At 44.7% G+C, this 26,190-nt stretch overlaps 1 protein-coding gene across 7 annotated transcripts in view; it reads left to right on the top strand.

Moving 5' to 3' along the window:
• The window catches only part of LOC130283558 (E1A-binding protein p400-like), a 184,641-nt gene that overhangs the window by 139,475 nt on the left and 18,976 nt on the right, over positions 1 to 26,190 (top strand). For all 7 annotated transcript variants that reach the window (XM_056533179.1, XM_056533174.1, XM_056533178.1 and 4 more), the window contains 11 exons: positions 3,083 to 3,130; positions 3,268 to 3,395; positions 3,588 to 3,644; positions 7,179 to 7,257; positions 7,350 to 7,571; positions 12,146 to 12,191; positions 13,097 to 13,215; positions 13,787 to 13,952; positions 14,130 to 14,284; positions 16,900 to 17,061; positions 17,151 to 17,313. In XM_056533179.1, coding sequence (XP_056389154.1) covers positions 3,083 to 3,130; positions 3,268 to 3,395; positions 3,588 to 3,644; positions 7,179 to 7,257; positions 7,350 to 7,571; positions 12,146 to 12,191; positions 13,097 to 13,215; positions 13,787 to 13,952; positions 14,130 to 14,284; positions 16,900 to 17,061; positions 17,151 to 17,313 — 1,345 coding nt within the window. The remainder of the gene's footprint in view (positions 1 to 3,082; positions 3,131 to 3,267; positions 3,396 to 3,587; positions 3,645 to 7,178; positions 7,258 to 7,349; positions 7,572 to 12,145; positions 12,192 to 13,096; positions 13,216 to 13,786; positions 13,953 to 14,129; positions 14,285 to 16,899; positions 17,062 to 17,150; positions 17,314 to 26,190) is intronic.

Below are 26,190 nucleotides of genomic sequence, written 5' to 3'. Positions count from 1 at the left end.
TTCAAGTGACTGCGTATTCCACGCGTTCTGTTAGAGCTCCTCGGGCTCTCCGCAATAGAGCTTTGGCCCTGTAAGTCTGTAAGGCGGCCACATGGTCGCCCTTGCACACTTTCACCAAATTCTATCAAGTGCAGACTTTCGCGTTTTCTGACGCCAATTTGGTCCGTAAGGTGTTGCAGGTGGCAGTGGTTCAGTCCTCTGCCTGATTCTGTGTTGGATACTTTTTTTTTCCCACCCCGGGGACTGCTGCTGGTTTCTTTTCTGTCGGTTGCCTCCTACTGCTTCGGGACTGAATTGATTAGCTCAGGGTCAGTAGGCGGGGTATATCCTGCCAGGAGGGGCCGACCTTTTTTTGTATGCCTTGTGTCAGCGCCTCTTAGTGGCAAGAGCATATACCCACGGTTCTGTGTCCTCTAATGGATCCTCCGAGAAAGAGATTTTATGGTAAGCATAAAAAATCTACTTTTCTTGTCTCTCTATATGGACCGTAGGTTTAGTCTGCATAAGATGGTCCCTTGGCATCCTAGCCCATCTCCATGGACGTGGGATCTTCCGGGAGCTCAGTTTTTGGGCCTGGTTATCTCTGGCCTGGAGTCTCATCCGCAGGCCTAACGGTCGAGTGGGTTCGGTCTCTGACTGGTTCCCTTTCTCTAGTGGTTGTTATTCTCACCCTAGGGGACTGCTTTGGTAAGTCCTATCGGTAAGGTGTCCCGCAATGAAGAGCTGAGAAAAGTAGATTTTTTTTTTTTTTTTTTGTACTCACCGTAAAATCTTTCTCTTAGCCTTCATTGGGGACACCGCACCCACCCATATCTTCCTTTTTTGTCCGGATGATCTTTTTTGGGTCTTTTTCTGTGATTCTTTTACGGGGTCCTTCGGACTTATGTCTTTGTTGGCTTCTCCTATTGCTTTGTGACAAAACTGATTACCTCACTTCCAGTGGGCGGGTATATCCTGCCAGGGAGGAGCCAACTTTTTTTCCTAGTGTCAGCGCCTCCTAGTGGCAAGAACATATACCCATCAGTAAGGTGTCCCCCAATGAAGGCTACGAGAGAGAGATTTTACGGTGAGTACAAAAAAAAAATCTCCTTTTTACGTCGAAACAAAAAAAAAATCATTGCGACGTTTCTACGCAGTAAATTTTTTGGTAAGAATTACATCTTCTCTTTATTCTGTAGCTTGATATGATTAAAATGATACCCTATTTATATAGGTTTGATTTTGTCTTCTGGAAAAAAATCATAATTACATGCGCGAAAATATGTTTAAAAATGTCCTCTTCTGACCTTTTATAACTTTTTTATTTTTCTATATAAGGGGCAGTATTAGGATTAATTTTTTGCGCCATGATCTGAAGTTTTTATCATTACCATTTTTGTTTTGATCTGACTTTTTTCATTGCTTTTTATTCATTTTTTTTATGGTATAAAAAGTGACCAAAAATACGCTTTTTTGGACTTTGGAATTTTTTTTTTTACGTGTACGCCATTAACCGTGCGGTTTAACTAATGATATATTTTTTTAGTTTGGACACTTGTGCACGCAACGATACCACATATGTTTTTATATTTATTTTTATTTACATATTTATTTATTTATTTTTATGGGAAAAGGGGGGTGAATCAGACTTTTATTAGGGAAGGGGTTAAATCACATTTATTAACACTTTATTTTCACAGATTTCCTACACTGATCACTGCCATGCAATATCATAGCATTGATCAGTGCTCTGCTGCTCCTGCCTGGATCTCAGGCACGGAGCAGTCATTTGGCGATCAGACAGTGAGGAGGCAGGGTAGGGATCCTCCTCGCGTCCTGCAAGCTTTTTGGGACACTGCGATTTCATTGGGTGGTCCCGAACAGCACCACTGAGCTGCCGGGAAAGTTTCACTTTCACTTCAAAAGTGGCGATCAACTTTGATCACCGTGTCTGAAGGGTTATTACCGGGCATCACCGCGATCGTTGATGTGTTTGGTATTAGCCGCGGGTCCTGGATGTTAAATATACGTCCTGCGTCATTAAGGAGTTAAGGACACAGCTCATTTTGGCCTTGAGGACACAACCAATTTTCTCTTTTGCATTTTAGTTTTTTTCTCTTCGCCTTTTAAAGGAGTACTATGGTGTTTTTTTTTTGTTTTTTTTATTTTTTATTATCCCCTGTGCTGGGGTGGCAAAGCTATAAAAATAAAACTTTAACTCACCTGCCTATGTTCCCCCGTTGCTCCGATATCGGTGTCCTGTTCTCTGATCCCTGTCGTCTTCTGCTTCCTGTGGGTCGGTGAGTCACGCTGGGCTCAGCTTATCACCGTATCACCGTCTGCAGCGGGACATTGCTGCGGCTGGTGATATGCTGAGAGTGACGTGACTCCCCGACCCGCAGGAAGCGGAAGAAAATTGGGACCGGAGAACGGGACAGATATCGGAGTAACGGGGGAACATAGGCAGGTGAGTTAAAGTTTGTTTTGTATAGTTTTGCAGCTCGAGCACAGGGGATGATAATAAAAAAAAAAAACACCATAGTACTCTTTTAAGAGACATAACTGTTGTATTTTTCCACCTACAGAGCCATGTGAGGAATTTTTTTTTTTTGTGTAACCAATTTTACTTTGTAATGATACCTTTCGTTTTACCATAAAATGTACGACAAAACAAAAAAAAACTTGGGCATACATTTACATTTAGTCCCAGATGGTAAGGGTGTACATGTACACCCGATGAAATCTATGGGATAAAGGGTTTTTGTTTTTACTGATGATCTGTCCCCAGAATAGCTCAATATCAGATTGATGGGGTGAAAACGCCTAGTTGAAGTGATTGAGAGCTGAATTGCAGTAACCTAGCATGTCTACTATACAATGTCTGGAGCTACCTGCTGGGCTCTGTATATGTTAGTGTTTCTGCTCTGACGAGCAGATCAAATGCTGATCAAAGGCCTGATTTTGGAACCCTACCGATCAGATATCCTAAGGAAAGGCCAACAAAAAAAAGGTCCAGAAAGCCCCTTTAAGCATAAGCTTTCAGTTGTACCATGACATCTTGTAGTATAAATTGCAATCATATTCTTTCTTATCTATGTTGCAGCTACTGTATGAAGCTAGTCCAAAGAAGAAGTCAGAAAACATATTCAAGGTATGTTTGAGTAAAGGTTTTAATCTGAAGGATAATACTTCAACCATTTATCATGGGAGACCATTCTCCCATCATGATGTGCACTTTTGGAACTGGTTTGTGGGCTTAAAGATTTTTTATTTTTATTTTAAAAAAAGAATAAACCTTTAAGGACCAACCAGATTTATGCACAAGATGAGGGATTATCCCACAGCCAGTTATACACAACACGTTTTGAGATGATGAAGATGACTGCTGGAAAGAGAAGTCCACCTAGCAAACCTCTGTGAGTATTGCAGCATAAAACTACACTAGACAAGATCTAATGATTTTTACAGTGTATGTGTGTGTTGTCTCTTGAGCACAGCTGTGTGCATACTTTGTGCCATTTTTGTCTTCTGCTTATGTACTTTGTTTCCCACTATATAACATTTTTGCTAAATGATTTATTGTCTTAAGTTACGGTTGTCTGTTTTAGGCTGGGAATGAATCCATTCCAGAAAAATCCCAAGCATGCATCTGTCCTTGCAGAGAGGTAAATTGATCAGCCATTTATTAGTCTTGTCATGAATTCACTTATAATTGGTAATTGGTGGTTATATTGAGATACTTTGTTTTTTTTGTTTGTTTTTTTTTACAGTAAACATGCAGCTCAGTTTTACCAGCATTCTCTTTTGTTTCATTTGGGGCATAGGACACCATGGGTATAGGCTGCTGCCACTAGGAGATATACCCATCCACTGGCTCTGAGCTATTTTAGCTTTGTGTCTGTAGGCGGCAGACATAGGTCTGCATTCTGCAGACCAGTTTCTTCCTTCACATTAACCCCTTAAGGACCCCTTCTGTCCCCGCTGCGCAGTGGGCGTAGACCGAAAATCATTCAGCAGGGACCCCGTGCAAACCCCTGGGGGGGGCACTGTCGGAGATCGACGCAAATCGCTGGTCAATTCAGACCGGCGATATCGGGTCTCTGGTGACCCAGAAAAAAGGAGTAGGGGGTGCCACCTCACGATCACGTGATTGATCGGTCAGAATGACCGACCAATCACTGCCCTGCTGGGCGGCAATCGGGGCTGGCAGAGGTCTCCTACCTCTCCCTGGCCCGGCGGGGGCCCCCTCGGGAGCGGCAGTGGCAGGTGCGGTGGCGGCCCCGGCGGCAGGATACAGCAGGAGGTGAGGCCTGTTCACAGCCAAAGGGCATGCTGGGAGTTGTAGTTTTGCAACAACTGGAGTGCCAACTACCACTCCCAGCATGCCCTTTGGTAGTCTGTGCATGCTGGGGGTTGTAGTTATGCAACAGCTGGAGGCTCATTTTTTCTATGAAAAGGTGTGCATCCAGCTGTTGCATGACTACAACTCCCAGCATGCACAGACTACCAAAGGGCATGCTGGAAGTCGTAGCAATGTGCCCCCAGCTGTTGCAAAACTACAACTTTTCGACTGTCAATGCATGCTGTGAGTGTTGCAGTTTTGAAACAGCTGGAGACACATTGGTTGTGAAACAGAGTTTGTGTCCTAACTCACTGTTTCGCATCCAGTGTGCCTCCAGCTGTTGCAAAAATACAACTCCCAGCATGCACCGAGAGACTTTACATGCTGGGAGTTCTAGTTACAAACTCTGTGTTGTGCAACCAATGTGCCTCCAACTGTTGCAGAACTTCAACTTCCAGCATGTATGGTCTGTCAGAGCATGCTGGGAGTTGTAGTTTTGCAACAGCTGGAGGTTTGATCCCCCCCCCCCCCCCCTTTCTCTTAGCGGAAATTTGTCAAACACCTGTGGGTTGTTAAGGCTCACTGTACCCCTTCGAACGTTCCTTGAGGGGTATAGTTTCCAAAATAGGATGCCATGTTCTGGCACCATAGGGGCTTACTAAATGTGACATGCCCCCCCAAACCCATTTAAGCAAAATTTGCTTTCCAAAAGTCAAATGGGTCTTCTTCTGAGAATTGAAGTGCACCCACAGTGCACTTGACGTCCACACATGGGGTATTTCCATACTCAGAAGAGATGGGGTAATACATTTTGGGCGGCATTTTCTCCTATTACCCTTGTAAAAGTTTTAAATTTGGGGGAAAAACTAGCATTTTAGTGGAAAAAAAAATTAATTTACACATCCGACTTTAATGAAAAGTCGTCAAACACCTTTGGGGTGTTAAGGCTCACTGTACCCCTTGTTACATTCCTTGAGGGGTGTAGTTTCCAAAATAGTATGCCATGTTGTGTTTTTTTTTTTTTTTTTTTAAATAACTGTTCTGGCACTATTGGGGCTTCCTAAATGTGACATGCCCCCCAAAACCCATTTCAGAGAAACCGAACACTTTACACACATATGAGGTATTTCCTTACTCAAGAGAAATTGGGTTACAAATTTTGGAGGGATTTTTCTCCTTTTTCCACTTGTAAAATTAAAAAAACTGGGTCTACAAGAACATGTCGGTGTAAAAAATGAAGATTTTGAATTTTCTCCTTCACTTTGCTGCTATTCCTGTGAATATCATTTTGAATACTTTGAGGGGTGCAGTTTTTATAATGGTTCATTTATGGTGTATTTCTAATATGAAGGCCCTTCAAATCCACTTCAAACTGAACTGGTCCCTGAAAAATTCAGATTTTGAAAAAAAATTTGAGAAAAATTGGAAAATTGCTGCTGGACTTTGAAAGCCCTCTGATGTCTTCCAAAAGAAAAACATATCAACTTTATGATGCCAACATAAAGTAGATATACTGTATATGTGAATCTATATATAATTTATTTGTTATGTCTATTTTCCTTATAAGCAGAGTTTCAAAGTAAAAAAAATGCAACATCTTCAAAGTTTTCATCAAATTTTGGAATTTTTCACCTAGAAATGATACAAGTATCGACAAAAAATTTACCATTAACATAAAGTAGAATATGTCACGAAAATACAATCTCAGAATCAGAATGAAAAGTAAAAGCATCCCAGAGTTATTAATGCTTAAAGTGACAGTGGTCAGATGTGCAAAAAATGCTCCCGTCCTTAAGGTGAAAATGGGCTGGGTCCTTAAGGGGTTAAAGGGGTACTCCGGTGGAAAACAAGTGGGAAACAAATGTTTTCAAATCAACTAGTGCCAGAAAGTTAAACATATTTGTAAATTCCTTCTCTTTAAAAATCTGAAGCCTTCCAATACTTATCCGCTGCTGTATACTACAGAGAACATTGTGTTGTTCTTTTCAGTCTGACTACAGAGGAAGTTGAATAGTTCATTTCTATCTGACCACAATGCTCTCTGCTCTCTGTCCATGTCAGCTACTGTCCAGATTAGAAGCATATCCCCATAGAAAACCTCTCCTGCTCTGGACAGTTCCTGACACAAACCGAGGTGTCAGCAGAGAGCTCAATTGTCAGACTGGAAAGAACTTCACAAGTTTTTCTGTACTTTATCTGTAGTATACAGCAGCTAAGTACTGGAAGGGATAAGATTTTTAAATAGAAGTGTATTCTGCTCTGGAGAAGTCACTTACCTGTGGAGAAGTCAGTACCTGCTAGTGACAGCAGCCTGTACACATGGTCTCCTGTGGCCCCCAATAAATACTAAGGAAATAAAAATCCTCTCTTCATTATGTCTTGTTTGATTTTTATTTAAACATTTTTTTGTGGTTATGCTATTGTAAAATGTTATTGTAAAATTGTCCTTTTTACTTATCCTTTGATTTTTTTTACACTGTGTTACGTCATAATTTTTTCCAAGTGGTTTAAAAATAAAGCACATTTTATTTCTGCTTTGCAGATTGACATAAAGCAGTAAATATTAATAGGTTCATGTGAAAGTGTCAATGCGACCACAGCACCCGGAATGGAAACCTGGATATGTTCCCAATAAACTACAGCTCTTTTGCACATTTCCATAGTTTTTCATTCCTAGTGCTGTGGTCTTGGACTTTGTCGCATGTGTAGTATGCGGATTGGCTATCTGGATGGATACTGGCACAATGGATTAATCCCGTGCGGTCTTTTACTGTCTTCTTATTAATGGGTTCAGTCATATCAGTTTAGCTCTTCATTCTCACGAACACTTAATAAATATATACTTTTCCTTTACCAGTGGCATCAACTATGACAAGCCTTTGCAACCAATTCAAGTGGCATCACAGCGTGCAGATCGTATAGCCAAAGAAAAGAAGGTGCATTTTTGTATTCTGCAAACTTTCCTAACTTTTTGTAGTTACTTCTGTGGATCTATTTAAATAACTGAAACACATTACATGTCTTCTAGGCTTTGGAACAGGTTCGTGCACAGCAACAGTCTGGCCCATTACAGCAGCAGCCACAACAAAATGGACAACAAGTAGCTCAGCCAGCAGCAGCACAACCAGTCCAGGCACCAGTCCAGGCACCAGCTCCTGCAGTGACTCAGGCACAAGTTGTCGTTCAGCAGCAACCTGCAACCAAGGGTCCTAACACAGCCACGGCTTCCATAACAACTCCAGCACTTCTTGTAAGTGTTTATTAACTGTATAACAAGATTTATGGCCTATGGTGCTGAGTTATAAAACGTTTAGGCTTTGTCACATTGATGTTCAGAGCTCTGTTATGGAGCTCCTTTCGCTGATTCTTCTAAAATGACAGAACATTGGAGGAGAAAAAAAATCCTGCATGTCAGGTTGTTGTTTTTTTTTTCTCTGCCAAAGTCTTGCAAAATAACACATCTAATGGAGACCATGACAGACCCCTTTTAAAGTAAGTGGGACCTGTTCAGATCTGTTGATGTCAGTTGTGACACTCTCTATCCCAGCCCCATTATCAGCAGCTCTAACAGAACTCCTGAACAGAGCTCTGTGATGCTAATGTGAACAAGGACTTTCTTTTAAAATAAGGCATTTTATGTAGTATTTGATGGTGGTTTTTATGCAGTGTAATAGTCCACATCCAACATTATAACAGTACTACTCCAGCAAGTTGCTTTTGCTTTTTATATCCTGTTATCTTTTGCAAGATTCAGTGCTCACCACTTTACATTTTATTTTTGGGTTTGTTTTTTTGCTGAAATTTCAGGTAGAGAAGCAGTACTTATTGAGGTTTCTCAGTCGCTCTTCATTGGGGGGACACCTTACTGATGGGTATATGCTCTTGCCACTAGGAGGCGCTGACACTAGGAAAAAAAGGTTTCCTCCCTGCCAGGATATACCCACCCACTGGGAGTAAGGTAATCTGTTTTAGTGAGTGTCAGCAGGAGGCAATTTATTATTTTCTAGGAAGGGCTGTTTAGTTTTTTCCCTCCCTTTTGTTTCCCATTTTCAGGTGGGGGTTCAGGAGCATGGCACTACCTGTTCCCCCTTATGCGATGAAGGGACACAGTACATAGAGTATGTGCTGTTAACCCCTTCTCGCCAACAGCCAGGGGTAGTACCTTGGGTCCGGGTCCCCCTATGGTCCCTGCTTGTGTTGCTGATGCAACCTGGCATGATGCAGGTAACACCTACCTGGTTGAAGTCATCGGTAGGTGATTATTGGTGGGTTAGGTAAGTATCCCCCCCCCCCCCCCCCCCTTCCTTCTACATTTCTACTTGGGTGCTGATCTTTATTCTTTCTAGGGGGCTATGCTTTACCCTCCTGGGATCCCATACAGGGTTAATATGTTTCACTGGGGCCGGGGAGCCAGGAGTCCTCAGTTTGCGCTTAAGCTGCTGCCTTTTCAACGCTTACCGTGGCTTAGTCACTAGTCTTTCCCCTCCTCACGCAGCCGCACAAGTCCCCATCAAGCAGGGCACCTGCACGGCGTTTTGGGCGTAGCTCAGCCCACTTCCTCCGGCCGTGCGCTGCTCTGACATCTCTCTCTCTCCCTCCCTGTCGGGAGATGTAGCACGCCGAGGGCCGGCATTATAGTTTCGTTTAGAAAGAGAGAGATCTCTTTCAGCTCCTGACTTTCAGTTCCTTCTAGTGTGTTCCCTCTAGTGGCGACCAAACTCTATTGCAACCTTTGATATGTTTTTTTCTGCTTTAGATCTGCTGGGTTTCCTGTCTGGGGTCCATATATTAAATGTATTTTTGTTCTGGGGGCCGCTTTGGTTTGTGTCCCCTAAATGGTGCCTAGTATGACAAACACAGTTGCCTCTTGAGGCATGCCTACATGGTTCTTACTCGGTGAGGGAGCATATGTAAACCGCTGTGGCAGGTCGTTGACAATGCTTTCTAGATCTTTTGGGAAATCCTGGGGATACATTCTGTGACAGTTTTTTCCCTACCGCTGGATGCCATGCCATGTCTGCCGCAGCCAAATTCCGGTCCCTCCCTCCGGTTCATGATGCCATTGTGGTATGCCTGCTGGTGCATATGCATTCCTAGCGGAAGCTGGGGGGCCCTTCCGTGGGGGGGGGGGGGGGGGCTGAGCTTTCTTCCGCTACCCTGTGCCTGAAGAGTCCACCATACGGCCCCTTATTCCCGGGAGGGTACTAGAAAACCAGTAGTGGTCGCCGCCGCCAGTCCCCTGTCAAGGAGTGATCTTGAAGTGTGTTGGCAATCAGCCTGACTAGTGACTGTATTGTTTCCTCCGGCACTGGGCACCAACCACATGCCGGCCGCATCCCTGGCTTGAGTTCCGGATCCCCACTTTTAGTGAGAGGTTTCCAAGGGAGTGACCCTGAGTGGACACAGAATGGACCCGATATCAGTAAGCCAGACAGTTGTCTGCGTGGTTTCCTCCGCCGCCTGTCACCCATCACATGGCTGCCACATCCGCGGCTGGAGTTGTGGTACACCACTGTTAATGCAAGGTGTCATGGTTATGGCACACCGTAGGTGCTACGCCTGTTTTCCATACCGTCGGACTTTTGCGCTGTCTGTTTTTTCGTGGCCTTGGTACCTCGCTACTTTCGTGAGGTAGCCATCTTGTGTCCCTATATATGATACAGACACTCTGCAGGTATAGAGCCCACCTCCCCTATTTTTCAGTGGGGTGTACCTCAGGCCTTCCTGTGGTCTTGTTTCCACAGTACTCCTGCGGTCGAGCACCTCTGTTCCACCATGGGGCCTAATGGGACAGCTCAGTATGTTCTGCGGCCCCCCCTATGCCTCCAGGTCTCTTACCTGTTTTTCTTATGCTGAGTTCCTCAGTTGTTTGCTCTACTGCATATTCGACTTTGACCAAGATGACTCAGTTCCCACAGGCATAGGCCTACCCCCAAGGTCATATGTTGATATGAATGCTCCTTACTTGCATTCATGCTCACGCTTTTGTTTATTTACCCAACACCAGTGTCCAGGGATCAGATCCCTCTGGGGATACAGATAGCTCCTCCATGCCTCGGAAGTTGTCGCAGGGTTCCTACGGTTGCTATGTTCTCCCAGTTCTTTACCAATTGCCGCAGGGCTGTGTTTGCATCACCACAGGCGGTGTTTGCCTGCTCCTACAGTACCTGAATCACTTGGCAATCCCTCTTCCACAGGTGTACAGCGATCAGGGGGCTTGGCACGGTCTGTGTCTGTGTTTTCCATCTCGACTGCCCCTGATCTTTTTCCCCCGTCCAGTAGGGGGTCTATTGCACGGATCATTTTTTACTAGCAAGATGCAGCCATCTGTCTTCCCTCCTACATTGGTGGGGTGCCTGGCTGGGTCCTTGGTTTGCTGAATGGAATCAGAAGAGCGTTCGCCGGCTTTGTCTGTGTGCTCAACCCACTTTTGCTGCTTGGCACTCCCCCATTTCTTGGTTATCTTCTGCTGCTCATGCAGCCTTTGCACTCTCCTCCATTCATGTATGGTTCAGCGACAGCTGGTTGTCTTGGTCCTGCCATTTCTCTCCTCTTCCCTTGGCGCAGGAGCAATTTTGACCTTTTTTACATTTTTTAATTACGTTTATGCCGTTCACCATAAGGGAGCCTTTACACACGCAGCGATACCAAATATGTTTCTTCATTTTTTTTTTCTTCACTTTTTGGGGGTAAAATGACAAAACCGAACAATTAACATTTTTATTGGGGAGGGGATTTTTCCCTTTTTTTTTCTTAAACTTTTTATTTTTTATTTTTACACTTTTTATGTCTCCATATTTATAGCAATCATTTGATTTCTAATACTGTTCAGTGCTATGCATAGGGCATAGCACTGATCAGTATTATCGGCACTCTTCTGCTCTGATCTGCTCGATCTCAGACCAGAGCAGAAGACCCCTGGAGACGGACGACCGCACTGCCGCAGATGCTGTGATCTGTATTGATCAAGGCATCTGAGGGGTTAATGGCGGACATCATTGTGATCGCTCATGTCCGCCATTACCGGCAGGTCGCTGGCTGCTGATAGCAGCCGGGACCTGCCGTGCATGACGCGAGCACCACTCTGTACGTCCTGGTGCCTTAATTAGTTAGTAGAGTGATGTCAGCACAAGAATGGACCACAAGGAGTTATTATATTAGAATGGGTGGGCCCATTGAAAAATCCTCTAATTCCTCTAAGTCTAATCTGGTGCTTTAAGTGTATGCAATCATCTGTAGGATAAGAAACCATTAAAAGTAACTCCAACTTTCAAGCATTATTCCATTTTAAGTGCAAAATTCTGTTCAACATTTTTTCATGAGACAATTTTTTAAAGGTTGTGCATCTGTTTTCATTGTAACAGATTAAAGGAGAAATCCAGTGCTGAAAAACTTATCCCCTGTCCTAAGGATAGGGGATAAGTTTCAGATCGCGGTGGGTTCAACCGCTGCCCCCCCCCGTGATCTCCTGTACGGGGCCCTGGCAGCCCGCGGGAAGGGGGCAAGTTGACCACCGCACGAAGCACCCCTCAATACAGCTCTATTGCCGAGCCAGAGCGCTGCTTCAGCAATCTCCGGCTCTGCCATAGCGCTGAATTGAGGGGGCTTTTCCGCCGCCGCTTCGTGCAGTGGTCGACACCCGCTATCTGGCCAGCGAGCTGGGGCCCCGTACAGGAGATTGCAGGGGGCCCCAGCGGTTGGACCCCCCCCCCCACGATCCAAAACTTATCCCCTATCCTTTAGGATAGCGAATATGTTTTTCAGCACTGGACTACCCCTTTAAATCTTTGAAGTATTATAATTATATTGTCTTCTTTTTGACAGACTGGAACTATAAAGGCTGCTGTATCTGGAACCTCCATTGCTACTGGTGAGAGTAAACTCTACTTTTAATTTATTTTTCTACATAAAAACACAAACACTTGGGATACCAAATCCCAGTTGCAGAATTGCATTAGTACGTGTAAATTTGTTATGTTATTGCTATGAACTGGGTTGACACCCAGAACAGAGTGTTAGCAAAATGGCAGTTGTTTGTGCTTTTACAACTATCCTTCACATTTCACTAACCTGTGGCGTCTGCATTTCTTGAGCTGCAATAAAAAAAAAAATAAAAAAAATCTCGGGTGTTCGGGGAAGCAATTGAACTGCAATATCAGACACAAACTAAAGACAAGAGTGGTGCAGTTTTTGATGAGATAATCCCTTTAAACAACTTTTGCTAAGCACTAGAGATGAGCGAAGTTACAGTGATTCGATTTGTCATGAACCTCGCAGCTCGGCAGTTGATGACTTTTCCTGCGTAAATTAGATCAGCTTTCAGGTGCTCCGGTGGGCTGGAAAAGGTGGATACAGTCTTAGGAGACTATTTCCTAGGACTGTATCCCCCTTTTATAGCCCACCGGAGCCCCTAAAAGCTGAACTAATTTATGCAGGATAAGTCCTCAACTGCCGAGCCTAGAAGTTTGTGACGAATTGAATCACTGTAACTTCACTCATCTCTACTCCATTATACTATGTAGTGATAAGCTAGAAACAGAATTTATTCCTAAACATCAAAGTGGTACAATTTTTTTTCCTCCCTTTAAGTTCCCCTTCTGGTTATCAAACACTGAAGCAAAACACAAAATAAAGCAGATGGAGACTTTTCATAGAAAGATATACATTTTTTCAAATCTATTCTTTGTAGCAAAGCAGAAATTTATGAAATATATACAGTTTAGTATGCTATATAATGACTAATACTAATATTTTATTATTTTCTGTTTTTTCCAGGAACTGTTACAGCAAATGTGCTTGTAAACACAGTGTCAGGAGTTGCAGGGGTCTCTCCTGCTACATTTCAACCCATTCACAAGCGATTGGTAACTCCAGTGGTGACTGGTACAGTTTCGGTAAGTACTGTTTTCTAGTTATTTGGTCATTAAAGATGATTTTATTGCTCATAAATTTTTTTGCAATCAAGTTCCTGATTATTCATAGTCTTTTAGCAGCAGTTACCTTAAAATGCAAGAATGGGAGTGGAGATGCCATTCTGAGACTATTCATGTGCTATATTATGTACAGATATTGTAAACAAGCTTTATTCATGCAGGGTTTTATGAATATGTAATGTTGATGGCACCTTTCTAGGGTAAGTCATTAATGTGTGATCAGTGGGGGCCAACCATGGATCAAGAAAATTATAGGGCCAAGGTGCTCTGTTTAGTGCCATGGTTCCTTTGTAGTTTTACAAGACACAACACTACTTTTCTCCATGGCTATGTCTGGTGTTAAAGCTCAAGTGAATAAAGGCAACCAAAATTTTAAAAACAAGAGAGACTCTATAAAAAAAATAAAAAATGAAGACCTTCAGCACTCCACCCTTTTCTTTCTTGTGATTGGTGGTGTCCCCGCCGATTACATGTAGAAGTTCACAGATCTATTTTATATTTAGTTTCACGCACAGCGTTGTTTTTTCTCCAGACAACAGTTCAGCAAAGAGCAGCAACAACTCCAACAGCTCCCACAGAGATGGTGACAATAGCAACCAGCCCAGGTGTGCGAGCTGTGACTGCAGGGACAGTTGTCTCCTCCAATCTTACCCCAGTTCAGTCACAGGCCAGAGCCATTGTCACCCAAGTGACAACAGGTAACTCTTACTTATCATATTGATCATACTTTGCTCTGGTTGCAATAGAATAGTATTTCAGAAAATTGTGAAATACAGGATGCTTATTTTCTTATAATATTGTTATATATTTTACATAATAGTGATATTTTTTCACAGTCCACATTATTTAGCTGTTTTCTTCATTTTACTTATCAGCCTCTACTACTGGGGTTTCACTGGCAGGCAAAACAATCACCCCTGCACAATTCCAGCTTCTTCGCCAGCAACACTCGGCACAACAAGTCCAAGTGTCTCAGATACAGGCCCAGGCATCTCCAGGACAAATTAAGGCTGTTACGAAGATCTCTCAGGTGAGCTGCTCTTTGTGCTTGGTGCCCGATACTGAATCATGTTCTTTTTTTTTCTAATCTGTTTCTATTATGTGATTTGTAATTTCGTATTTTTTATTATGGGGCAGCCATCTTACCTGTTTTTAAAAGCATTGAGAGAGATTCTTTACAGCAGGGGTCCTCAAACTTTTTAAACAGGGGGCCAGTTCACTGTTCCTCAGACTGTTGGAGGGCCTGACTATAGTTAAAAAAAAAAAAAAAAAAAAAAAAAAAAAAAAAAACTATGATCAAATTCCTATGCACACTTATATATATTATTAGTGGACTACCCCTTTAAGTACGCAGCACACTTCCTCCCCACATTAAGTAGGCAGCATAGTTCCCCCCCCACATTAGGAAGGCAGCATAGTTCCCCCCCACATTAGGTTGGCAGTATAGTTCCCCCACATTAGGTTGGCAGTATAGTTCCTCACATTAGGTTGGCAGTATAGTTCCCCCCACATTAGGTTGTAGTTCCCCCACATTAGGGTTGGCAGTATAGTTCCCCCACATTAGGTTGGCAGTATAGTTCCCCCACATTAGGTTGTAGTTCCCCCACATTAGGTTGTAGTTTCCCCACATTAGGTTGGCAGTATAGATCCCCCACATTAGGTTGTAGTTCCCCCACATTAGGTTGGCAGTATAGTTCCTACCCACATTAGGCTGGCAGTATGTTCCCCCACATTAGGTTGTAGTTCCCCCCCAATTAGGTAGGCAGTATAGTTCCCCCACATTAGGTTGTAGTTCCCCCACATTTACTTGGCAGTATAGTTCCCCCCCCCCCACATTAGGTTGGCAGTATAGTTCCCCCACATTAGGTTGGCAGTATAGATCCCCCACATTAGGTTGTAGTTCCCCCACATTAGGCTGGCAGTATAGTTACCCCACATTTAGTTGGCAGTATAGTTACCCCACATTTAGTTGGCAGTATAATTCCCCCCCACATTAGGCTAGCAGTATGTTCCCCCCACATTAGGCTGGCAGTATGTTCCCCCCACATTAGGCTGGCAGTATGTTCCGTGACACAGACATACAGCATCCAGCAATACAGTGTATGGCTGGAGGCTGTATGCCTGTGTACTGCCCCACTTAAGTGCTCTGGTCAGAGCACCAAAGCTGACATGCCGCTGGTAACACTTACCAAGCTGGTCAGCGCACGTCCTGCTCGCTGCTCCGCTCCTCCGCGCTCTGTTGCTATGGGCTCATGCACGGGGCGTGAGTGATGTCCCTGCGTGCGTAACCTCCCGGCGGTCCTTGCGTTTTTAAAGTAAACGCGGGGCTGCAGATTGTTAACAGGGGCATCCCTGTGTCCTGAAAACATTTTTCGGGACACAGGGATGTCCTTAGACAGCGGCAGCAAAATCAACCACCAGGCCGGATAAATGTCCTCGGCGGGCCGTAGTTTTAGGACACCTGCTTTACAGCATGGACATAGGCAACAATAGACAGGGCCTGTTATATATATATATATATATATATATATATATATATATATATATATATATATATATATATATCATAGAAATTCTGGGGTATTCTCTGTGACCATCATTCTACAGGGAGGGGGAGGCTATTTTTTGTACCTCAGTTACCTATACATTAATGTCACCTTTAACTATTATCCTGTCTATGGTGATAAGGCAACTTCTGTACAGAACAGGAAGTTACAGCTTGGTTTTAAGCCTAGTGGTCAGAATAGAGACACCTTTTAAGGAAATGGAGGTTCCATGACCTTTGTTGGTAAAGGGAGGTCTCTGTGTTGTGTTAGACACTTATAAGTTTGTAAATGTAGGGGGGGGGGGGGTCTGACCGCTGGCCCCCTCCCGTACAGGGACCCAGCATTGCCGTGGCCCTCCGCGGCTAATCTGCATGTTGTCGACCTCACTGAGGTCGACTGCATGCCACCTCCATACAACTGTATGGGAGAGGCGGGGGGGCACGAAGGCTGCATCTCTGCCTCTCCCATAGAGATTCATGGAGGGGGCGTGTCAGCTGTGGCGGACGCGCCTCCTGCACAGGAGGGACACGGCAGAGCCGGGGCCCCATGCAGGAGATTGCGGAGGTTCCCAGCGTTCGGACCCCCTGCAATCAGGCACTTATGCCCTATCGTGTGGATATGGGATGTGTCTAATGCTGCAGATCAACTATAACATCTGTGAGTAATTCTGATATGTTTGATCACTGTGGAGTTTTATGTTAGTGATGCTAAAACTAGAATCTGTTCTGCTTTAATCTGCTACGCAAGCGAATACCAGGCTGGAAACATGCTGGATTGTCTTTTAATGAGATTACTAAAATGAATGTCTACTTTTATGAGCATTACCTTTATCCATAGGAACATTTATTTACGTGTTTATCTGTTACTTTGTATGTTTTACCTTTTTATCTTTGAAGCAGTGCATACAGCCTAAAATTATTAACTAATGGCATTCTGTGCCCAGTTATTGGCCTCACACCTACACCATTAGCTAGATGGTAGAGCCATATCTCTGATCTGGGCATTGAACTCTTATCTGAAATCAATAGATGCCATTGAGTGCAGGAAAAATGCTATTGTTATCCCAATGAATATACTAGCTTGCATTTTTTTGATTTAGGAGCAGCTTCTGAAGCTTCAGAAACAAAAGCTTCAGCTTCCACAACAGGTCTCCCAGACAGGAACGCTGGCTGGCACTACAGCACAAGTACAGGTCCAACCTGTAACTGCGTCACGTGCTGGAGCTGTTCTTACTGGAGCTACTGTGACAAACCTTCGCCTGGTAAATAGAATATACATGATATAGCATTAATTACTAAACTAGTTGTAGTAAAATTGTCACATTAACTTCACGCCATTTTTAATCCTAAGCTGCAGGCTCAAGGTCAGATCCAAGCTCAACCTGGGCAAACAGCTCAAGTTGCTTTGGCAAAGCCACCGGTGGTATCTGCCGTTGTCTCTGGAGGTGTCACTACCCTTCCGGTTACAGTAGCAGGGATCAGTGTGTCTATCAATCAGCCCCAAAAAGCAGCAGGTAAATTAAATGAGATGAGTAAATGGTTAAACACATTTTATCATTTTCTTCGAATGCATTTTTATTAATTTGTTGATGCTTATTTTAACATTGCGGGGGTAGAAGACTTGTATCGTTTAACTCGTTGAGGGCCATTTTTTATTTTTGCATTTCACCAATTTTACTATGTAATGACTTCAATCATTTCACCACAAAATCTATGGCGTAACAAAAAAAAATATTTGTGGGGCAAAAAAAATTAATAAATAAATAAACATTTCTCGGTCGCTCTTCATTGGGAGACACAGACACTGATGGGTATATGCTCTTGCCACTAGGAGGTGATGACACTGGGGGAAAAAAAAAGTAGTCTCCTCCCTGGCAGGATATACCCGCCCACTGAAAGTGAGGTAATCAGTTTTAGCTAGTGTCAGTAGGAGGCAACACACAGCTCTGGAAGCTCCCCAAACCTGGTCTTTTTTTAAAATTATTTTCTAGTAAGGGCTGTTTAGTTAGCTTTTTTTCCCGTCCTTTTGTTTCTCATTTTCAGGTGGGGGTTCAGGAGCATGGAGCTACCTGTTCTCCCATATGCAACAAAGGGGCACAGACATAGAGTATGTACTGTTAACCCCTTCTTGCCAACGGCCAGCGCCTGGAAGTTGTACTCTAGGTCAGGGTTCCCCACTAGCCCTGCTCGCCCCGCTATCTTAGTCTGGTATGATGCAGCGTGGCCATAAGCTGGTTGAAGACTTCAGGGTGAGTATCTGGAGTCTTCGGGTAAGTATGACACCCCCCTCCTTCTTCCCAGAAAGCCCAAACCAGAATGGTGGTGGTCCAGGTCTCAAGGGGTTGAGGAACTCAGCCCTTTATTGGGGCGCTCAGGTCTCAAGGGGTTGAGGGACTCAGTCCTTTATTGGGGCTCCTCGGTTCCCGGCGGTATGTAAGGGGTCACCTTTGCAGCTCCTCTTCTCCGGCAACCATCCCTGCTGGAGGGACTGCAGTGCTTCTCTGCCCCTACAGCTATAGTGCCAAACAGTGCGGATGGCCACAGTCTTATTCCCCTGCTTTTCATTCATCAGCATACCGTGTCTGCTCACTGTGCAGCCGCCGGCCCTTTACAGTGTCCCCACTGCGCGCTCTCCCCCTCTCTCTCTCGCCGGCCACCTGCGCTTCTCTGGATCGCTTTTGCTAGCTGGGGTAATTCATTCCCTCTCCAGCCCCCCTTCCCCCCTCTGCTCAACCATCGGGCTTAAACTGTAAGCCGGCGGTGATTATTGTGTTCATGGCCCTGCCCTCCTTCCCCTCTAAGCAGCACGGGAACTAAGGGGTGATATTCCTCTCCCAGCCGGCTGCCATTTTGGCTGAGGAGGAGTAGACACATTGCTCCGCCCCCTCCCCTCTCCACAGTGCAGGAACGGAGGTCTCAATTCTTCTTCTCCCTCCCTTCCTCTGCAGCTCGGGAACGGGGGTCTCATTCTTTTCCCTCCCTCCTGCTGGTCCACTTGTGTGTCTCAGCCCCGACATACACCTTCCGGCAGCAGGGCAAGTGGGAGTGTATAGGGGCGAAGCAGACTTGCTGACGCTGTCGTCAGCACGGATCTTCTCCTTGGCCTTGTAGCCATGGAAATAAAATGTATAGTTTAAATGTAATAATATATATAGTCCAACAAGTAATAGCGCAGCACTCCATGGTAGCTCAAGCAAAAAAGTGAGTTTATTCACCACATGTTACCAATAGCTATTGGTAACGTGGTGAATAAACTCCCTTTTTTGCTTGAGCTTCCATGGAGTGTTGCGCTATTACTTGTTGGACTGTCAGAACTGCCCGTGATCTGACCTAAAGTGCCTGGCACCCACAAATTTTTTTTAGGAGTGCTGCAACTACTCTGGTATTTAGATATATATATATATATATATATATATATAATTTTCGCCCCCTTTTGGTTGTTACATGTATTGCAGCTCCTGATTTTATTCCTACCAAAGAGCTCCCTCTGGTGTCACTTTTATGAATTGTATCCCTGCAGTCTCTTCTCCCTATATCTAGGAGGGGACCTTTCCAACTGAAGTTAGGGGGTCGATTTAATCTTGGCACAGTTTTGGTAGTACTTTTGTACTCACTGGGTTACGCCCTTAAGGACGGAGTCATGGTCCTTCTTTCTGTTTCTGAGCATTGGGACTTATTTTGCCCCTATCCCTCCATTTTCCCTCTGTGGGGGACCTTATGCGACTCCCAATCACATTCACATGTCTCATCAGCAGCTGGATGCGTGTGCATGGCCTCTATTCCAATTGGCCAACCAGTGTGTCGTGCTAATTGAGCCCCAAAAATGAATCACTATATTTAATATGTTTCATAGCATAAGAGCATGATGTCGGCCATTTTGTGTATTAACCTAAGTAGGCCAATTCTGAAGTTTCATCTCTACAGCATCTCTAATGCCAGTCTTGGAGTACAATGCTTCTTGTATCTTAAGCTTATTTATGGTGTTTAGACAAGAGACTGATAAGGGATCTGGTTACACTCTCTAGACGACACTACTAAAATTCATCCAAGGAAATGGGTGGTGAATGGAGAGAAAAGGGGTGAGATAAAAATAACTATGTCTCACCCGAATGAACATTAGCGCTCTCTCTCTCGATATGTATATAGTAATCAGTAGGACATATGATATTGTCATGTACTGTTAGTATTGTAAAGGATATCAGTATATATCTATTATCTATATGATTCTCATAGGAGCATTGCTCAATGTTTAGATAAGACCTAGTGGAATATTCCTAAGACTTTGTGAATGTTATTCTGTTTAACAGTTAATTACCCATTTGACTGGACATAAACATCCACACATCTGTGTTGGAGACCTCCATGACTCTTATCTTTCCCATAAATTAGGATGATAGTTGGAGACTCTGTCTATGAGAATCCAGTTTTTGATTACTTATAGATGTCCAAAGTAATCCCTGTTTGTTAATTATTGTTCCATATGTCAAGTGTGGAATGTTGGTTTAAGACCAATTATTGACAGTTAACCCTTAATGGTAATGATGCTAATTGCTTATGCAATAGCACCCCCTAGTGGATGGGGAGTTGACATTAGACTGACAGGAAAGGCATTCTGGGTATTATAGGGATGTCATAGTTATTACCATATGTACACGCCCAACCTACATTCATTGGGGAATTCCAATTTAGGAGGGTGTGTCTAACTAATTAAAAAGTCCGGTAAACCAGATGTTGGGGGTCTGAACTGAAGACTCTCTGAAATGTAGGCTGGAGAGAACACACAAAGACAAAGGAAAGAGGTCCACAAGATGGAAGCCATGAAAGCCATGTAGATCCCTGCAAGCTGGACTGATTACACGGTACCGACCCAATGGCTGTCCCTGACGATGAGATGGACCGTTCAGTGTTCCACAGAGCAGAAGTGAGGTTCTTACAAAGTTTTGGTAAGAGACACAAAAATGGTATTCCATTTAATTAAGACTAATTGGGATAATGTGGATGGGATTATACCATTTAGATTGGCGAATAAATTAATTAAATATAATAATTATCTCAATATAGTTTAAGGATATTGTAAGACTTCATTTTACCTGCAGAAGAATCAAGACTCATAATCTATCAAAGCATGAAATAACTGCTTAGATATTGATAGAATTCCTACTCGCCAAGCTAAGTGTTATAAATATATTTCCCACACAGGAAACTTGTTTCAAGTTCTTCCTCCTAAAATATAGTGCAAGATCATATATCTCTAATTGTCTTAATGTCTTACCAAGATCATGTATAGAAAATAGTCCAGAATGGGGCAGAAGTATATCATAGTTCTTCCATATTTTATATCTTATATGGATTTCCCCATTCATGGAGTCATGTGATTTGGTTAGAAGAGGGCAGAGTGTATTTAGCATTCCATATTGATATGTCTATACCGTATATACTCGAGTATAAGCCGAGTTTTTCAGCATGATTTTTCGTGCTGAAAACACCCCCCTCGGCTTATACTCGAGTGAACTCTCCACCCGCAGTGGTCTTCAGCCTGCGGACCTCCAGAGGTTTCAAAACTACAACTCCCAGCAAGCCCAGGCAGCCATCGGCTGTCCAGGCTTGCTGGGAGTTGTAGTTTTGAAACCTCCGGAGGTCCGCAGGTTGAAGACCACTGCGGCCTTCGACATCATCCAGCCCCCTCTCACCCCCCTTTAGTTCTGTACAGTACTCACCTCCGCTCGGCGCTGGTCCGGTGCTGCAGGGCTGTCCGGAGAGGAGGTGGTCCGGTGGGATAGTGGTTCCGGGCTGCTATCTTCACCGGGGAGGCCTCTTCTAAGCGCTTCGGGCCCGGCCCCAGAATAGTCACGTTGCCTTGACAACGACGCAGAGGTACGTTCATTGCCAACGTACTCCTGCGTCATTGTCAAGGCAACGCCTCTATTCCGGGCCGGAAGCGCGGAGAAGAGGCGCCCCCGGTGAAGATAGCAGCCCGGAACCACTATCCCACCGGACCACCTCCTCTCCGGACAGCCCTGCAGGACCGGACCAGCGCCGAGCGGAGGTGAGTACTGTACAGAACTAAAGGGGGGTGAGAGGGGGCTGGATGATGTCGAAGGCCGCAGTGGTCTTCAACCTGCGGACCTCCGGAGGTTTCAAAACTACAACTCCCAGCAAGCCCGGACAGCCGATGGCTGCCCGGGCTTGCTGGGAGTTGTAGTTTTGAAACCTCTGGAGGTCCGCAGGTTGAAGACCACTGAGGGCGGATGATGAGAAGAGGATGATGAAGGGGGGGTGTGGGATGATGACAAGAGGATGATGAAGGGGGGGTGGGTGGGATGATGAAGGGGGGTGGGGATGATGAAGGGGGGTGTGTGGGATGATTACAAGGGGATGATGAAGGGGGGTGGGGATGATGACAAGGGGATGATGAAGGGGGGATGTGTGGGATGATGACAAGGGGATGATGAAGGGGGGATGTGTGGGATGATGACAAGGGGATGATGAAGGGGGGATGTGTGGGATGATGAAGGGGGGATGTGTGGGATGATGACAGGTGATGATGATAAGGGTCTGGATGATGACAGGCGGTGATGATGATGAGGATGTTAATGACGGGTCTGGATGATGACAGGGGGGGAATGATGTATTTCCCACCCTAGGCTTATACTCGAGTCAATAACTTTTCCTGGGATTTTGGGTTGAAATTAGGGGTCTCGGCTTATACTCGAGTATATACGGTAATTAGATATTGGCCATCTTAATATCATGAGGTTCCTCTGAATAGAGTGATATGTAACCTTTTTCTCATATGATATTCTAACCTAGTAGTTTTTGTTTTATTTTAATAAGTTACATACTACTCATGTATTGTTCTACTAAATGTAGTCAATTAACAATCTTGTACTGTTTACTAATATCTAATTGATATTCATTTGCATATATCATTGTGTTTATTACTCATTTATGTTTATAATCATAAAACCAATAAATCTGCATACTTTTATAATACCTGTGTATTATTTGTATATTGCAAAACTACATCCTTAAGCGTTAATGTCATCCCGTCATAAAAATAACTTGTTGATATCTGAGGAAATAGTCGGACTCAGATGTGAATGGTATTTGCTTTGATTAGCTTTGTCTACAATTCACCAGGTCATAATTTTGATATTTTTGATAATTTTTAATTTTTCATAATTAATATTTTTTTTGCCATAATTCATAATGGAGTTATTACCGCGCGACAAGTGGGCTGTGTGGCCCTATACCAGTAAGCCAGACGGTGGTCTGTGTGGTCTCCAGCATATCCAATGGACCCCATACCAGTTAACCAGACAGTGTTCTGCATGGTTCTCCAGCTGCTGTTCTCCCATCACGAGGTTGCTGCATACAGGGCCGGAGTTCCCGTACCTCAATTATCATGTGAGGTGTCTAGATGGGTGTCCATGCATGCACTAGACCCTACACCAGTTAGCTAACCATTGGTCTCCCTGGTTTCCTAAACCGATACGCCATCAATCGTATATCTGCCGTTCTCACGGCCACAGTCCAGTGCCCCACCTTCAGTGTGAGGTACCCGTAATTGTGGACTTGTTGGTTTTATGGGACCCTATACCAGTCAGCCAGACCGTGGTCTGCATGATTTCTCACTCCACCGGGTCTCCTACTACATTCAGTTCACCCACCTGCCATACCACAGCTGAGGTTCTGGTATTCCTCGGTTGGTGTGAGGTGTCTGGATGAGTCACCTTATGTATTCCAGGAGTTCCTATACCAGTAAGCCAGACTGTCATCTGCACGGGTTCCTAATCTACCAGGTCACCTGCCCCATACCTGCCGTTTCAGTGTGCAGTTCTGAAAGGGGGACTCTGTATTTTCATTGTCCTTTTCCAAGTAAGTCAGACTGCGTCTGAATGTTTTCCTGCACCACGTGCATCCTACATCAATCATCTGTGTCTGCAGCTCTGGTGCCTTCTACGGCGTGGCGTCTAGCGCTGTTACGGGGTAGGATGTAGGCGTTTTCTGCAGGTTTGTTGGGCCTTCGCAGAAATAGCAGCTATCACTGTTTCCCTTTCACAGAGGGTACGCCGTTGGTCTGCTACCAGCATCGTTCTGGCACACCGGTAGGTGCTCTGTCTGTTTCACTACCTCCGGCCAACTGTTCTACGTCTGTTGTTTTGCGTAGCTGCTTCCTGGTTCCCCACTGCCATTGTGAGTTTACCATTCTCCGGGTCCCTACATATGCTGTGTGGACACTCTGCTCGTGTGGCACCCACCTTCCCCCTCTTCAGGGGGTGTACATGGGGCCTTCATGGCGTCGCATTTCCACACTTCTGTTGAGGCTGCTTGCCTTTATTTTAGAATGGGGCATGATAACACCGTGTGTTCAACAGCTCCCTAATGCCTTCAGTCAGGATTGCTCAGGGGATTCGTCATCTGGCTTCTGTTCTAAGGTTTCATCCCATTGGGGACGTACCTCTTGCAGCTTTATGCTGATACATATGCACCTTACTTGCATTCGTAGTAACAGTTTTGCACGTCATGTGTCCCGGGTTCAGATCCCTCCAGGACACAGATGACTTCTCCATTCCTCTGTATGTTTTCACAGAGTTCTTGGGTTTTATGTTGTCACCCAGTATGTTCTCCCATTACCGTGGGGAGGTGTTTAGCATGCTCATATGGTACCTGGCGTACCGTTGCTAATCCCCCTTACAAGTCTTGTGTGATTTGGCCATAGCCGGTCTGGCCACCATCTGTTGTATGGTTCCTGCCTTTGCTCTCCTCTTTCCTGTTGGGGACTCCATGGATGGGTTTGTCCATCCTTCCATTTAACTATGTCAGTTGCGTGGCACTGATGCACCAGTCTTCTGGGGTGACCTTCATGTGCCCTGACCCTGGGAGTCTCAGCTGGACTCCCTCTGTCTCACTCTCTATTCCTGCCTTGACGGGCTGTTGTTTTGGAGTCTTCTGATCTGTTTGGTCTGCTGGGTCCAAGGTTTGTTCTCCTTGTCCATCCCCTCTTAGCTCGTGCAGGAACTCCTCCTAGGCAGCAGTGGCATGCCTTGATCTCTGGGACGGTTTTCCCTTTTCTTGGGGCCTTAATAATGTGGTGGTCTCGGGCATGCATGACACTCCTGTCCAGTTCTTCTCCGCGATCCCCTTTGTGGGGCGGTCTCTCTCAGCCACATTACGTGTTATCCCGACATAGCAGTACTTCTTCGGGAGCTTTCAGTGAAGATCGGAATGCTCACACTTTACCCATGTCCAGTTGCTCCGGTATTCCGGGATGCTCTTCTCAGGAAGTTCAGGTCCTTATCTGGCCGGTATACTTCCTTCTCCTTTGGAATCCATGTACTCCCGTCATGGAGGGCGTTCAGGTCAGCCGGGTTTCACCAGTTGGGCCAACTTGACCCTATGCGTGGATGTCGTTCCCTCGTTATGCTTTTTACCGCTGTTCCAGCTCTCTGTCATACTCTGGGTCCGCTGTTCCTCCCCGGTTCTCGCGGTAACCTTGAGACGGTGATCTGGAACCTGAAGCTTGTCAGTTCGGGTCATCAGTTAGATGCATCATGTCTTTCGAGACTGTTTCGTCTCTCTTCCTTTTTCTTTTCCAGAGGTTTCTAGCCTCAATTTTCCGCGCTCGCCTTCTTCCTGGTGTATGTTGATCTCCCTGGCGTTTTCTCGCCATATTCTTTTCAATCAGCTGGATGGGTTTCTCTTGTTGCCCCCTTTTTCTCTGTGTTTACCAGTCGGGCTAATCCTCTGTCTGGTTCCGTAGTTTCCTTGGAATTGGTTTTCTCTATCCTTCCTGGATGGTTATGGCCCATCGTCTCGCCAGAAAGCCTTGCAGTGGATGGGTTTCAGTCTCTGGACTATGTCCCCTTCTCTGCGGTTATTTCCCACCCTAGGGGACTGCGTTGGTACGTCCCATCAGTGTCTGTGTCCCCCAATGAAGAGCGACTGAGAAAAGGAGTTTTTTTTTGTACTCTCCATAAAATCTTTCTCGTAGCTTTCATTGGGGGACACAGCGCCCACCCATTTCTTCATTTCTGGTCCGGATAATCTTTTCCAGTTCTTGGGTTTTTATCCGGGATTCCTTTCTTGGATACTTCAGGCATATCTCTTGTTGGCTTCTCCTACTGGTTTGTGACAAAACTGATTACCTCACTTCCAGTGGGTGGGTAATTCAATGAAGGGAGGAGACAATTTTTTTTTTTTCCCTAGTGCAGAGGTGTGGAAATTTTATTTAAAAAAACTACTTGTCCACGGGACTAAAATGGAGCAAAATCTACTTTTCCCTCATGACGATCCACTTGTCTGGGCCAATTTTCGCTTTTACGCTCAAATTTTTTCCTCCTTGCCCTATAATAACCATAACTACCTACTATAATGATACCTTTTTAATT

The sequence above is a fragment of the Hyla sarda genome, chromosome 1 (assembly GCF_029499605.1).
Source record: "Hyla sarda isolate aHylSar1 chromosome 1, aHylSar1.hap1, whole genome shotgun sequence".
Taxonomy (NCBI): domain Eukaryota; kingdom Metazoa; phylum Chordata; class Amphibia; order Anura; family Hylidae; genus Hyla; species Hyla sarda.
Note: the sequence above shows the minus strand (reverse complement) of the source record. Positions and strands in the feature narration are given on the sequence as shown.